Genomic DNA, 1,198 nt, shown 5'->3' with positions numbered 1-1,198 from the left:
TGAACTGATCTGGGAACCATTTGTCCTGTTTGCAAATCATGAATGGAATTACACAAAAACACTTAATGGTTATCACTTACTGTGCAACTCTACCTTTAATGTACCTGCACACTAGCAGTTAAACAGCGTGCCAACGATGTCATCACTCTATGGTCATCAGCCCTGAAACTGAACCCCAGTCCACCTCACTGAATTACCCAATACACACTGCTGTCAGTCTGATGGCTCACTACTGGAAGCTGCAGCACTTTATAAAAAGGTTATCAGTGTTGGATTTGTCAGCAGAGGAGCTCAGTGTCCGTTGCCGCCCTCAGACAGGATGCGGCTGGGCTCGGTGAACTTAGCCGTGGCTATGTAGAACAGGGCGGGGCCGGGCACGAGGGCCAGTAGCGGCAGGTCCTGCTCCAGCTTGTCCAACCGGGAGATGGAGATGATGCCGTACGCGTGGAGCAGCCAGTGGCTGAACAGGACTACCAGACGCTTCTTCTTAGCAACCAGGTTCTTGAACGACTGTGGCAGCAGAGGGTGAGCACACAGAGAGAGGAAACAGGTTAGAATGAATATTACGAGAACAGATCAATGACATCAAAATTACGCTAAAAGAATGTTTTTTTTTTTTTTTTAAATCGGCTACACACTGCACACAGTTACCTGTATCTCAGAGGCAGACATGTAGACAGCCAGTGTGACCAGAGACAGGACCAGTATGATGTAGGGGAATGCATAGTCTGAAACATACAAATAGTGACTCACAGCTGCACAATTAAACATTATTATAAACACAAAAAACTCTTAAGTCGCAGTGGGATGTGAAGTCAGCAGCAGAGGCCATGAATACTCACAGAGCAGCCCTCCGCCCACGGCCTGCAGCACAGTGAGGATGGGGAAGAAGTACAGAGCGGCGTAGATGCTCTTGAAGCGGTCAGATTTGCCTAGGCCGCATGCTATCTTCTTCACCAACAGGGGGCGCAGCAGCATCATTAGCACCAGGCAGAAGGCGTAGTAGATTAACACAATGGTGTAGCTGAGGAGGACAATGACAAGACAGAAGTCTGCTTAAGACAATAAGCTCTAACAATATACAGCAAATCACAATGGACCTCTGTCGACAGAAATAGTGACAACTTTTATGTAACAATAAAATATACTCACGATTGGGTTCAACTCACCATACTGGTAAATTGTAAATGGACTGTAC

General features: G+C 46.8%; 1 protein-coding gene across 2 annotated transcripts in view; it reads right to left on the bottom strand.

Annotated features, from left to right (window-relative positions):
* Positions 1-6: 6 nt before the first annotated feature.
* jkamp (jnk1/mapk8 associated membrane protein) overlaps positions 7-1,198 on the bottom strand; it is a 5,744-nt gene continuing 4,552 nt past the window's right edge. For both annotated transcript variants that reach the window (XM_035674492.1, XM_035674493.1), the window contains exons 5-7: positions 843-1,024; positions 652-728; positions 7-510 (exon numbers count right to left, since the gene is read on the bottom strand). In XM_035674492.1, the coding sequence (XP_035530385.1) occupies positions 292-510; positions 652-728; positions 843-1,024 (478 nt within the window). In that variant the 3' untranslated portion in view covers positions 7-291. The remainder of the gene's footprint in view (positions 511-651; positions 729-842; positions 1,025-1,198) is intronic.

The sequence above is a fragment of the Morone saxatilis genome, unplaced genomic scaffold, assembly GCF_004916995.1.
Source record: "Morone saxatilis isolate NCDOM2014 unplaced genomic scaffold, NCSU_SB_2.0 Contig3, whole genome shotgun sequence".
Classification (NCBI taxonomy): Eukaryota; Metazoa; Chordata; class Actinopteri; family Moronidae; genus Morone; species Morone saxatilis.
Note: the sequence above shows the minus strand (reverse complement) of the source record. Positions and strands in the feature narration are given on the sequence as shown.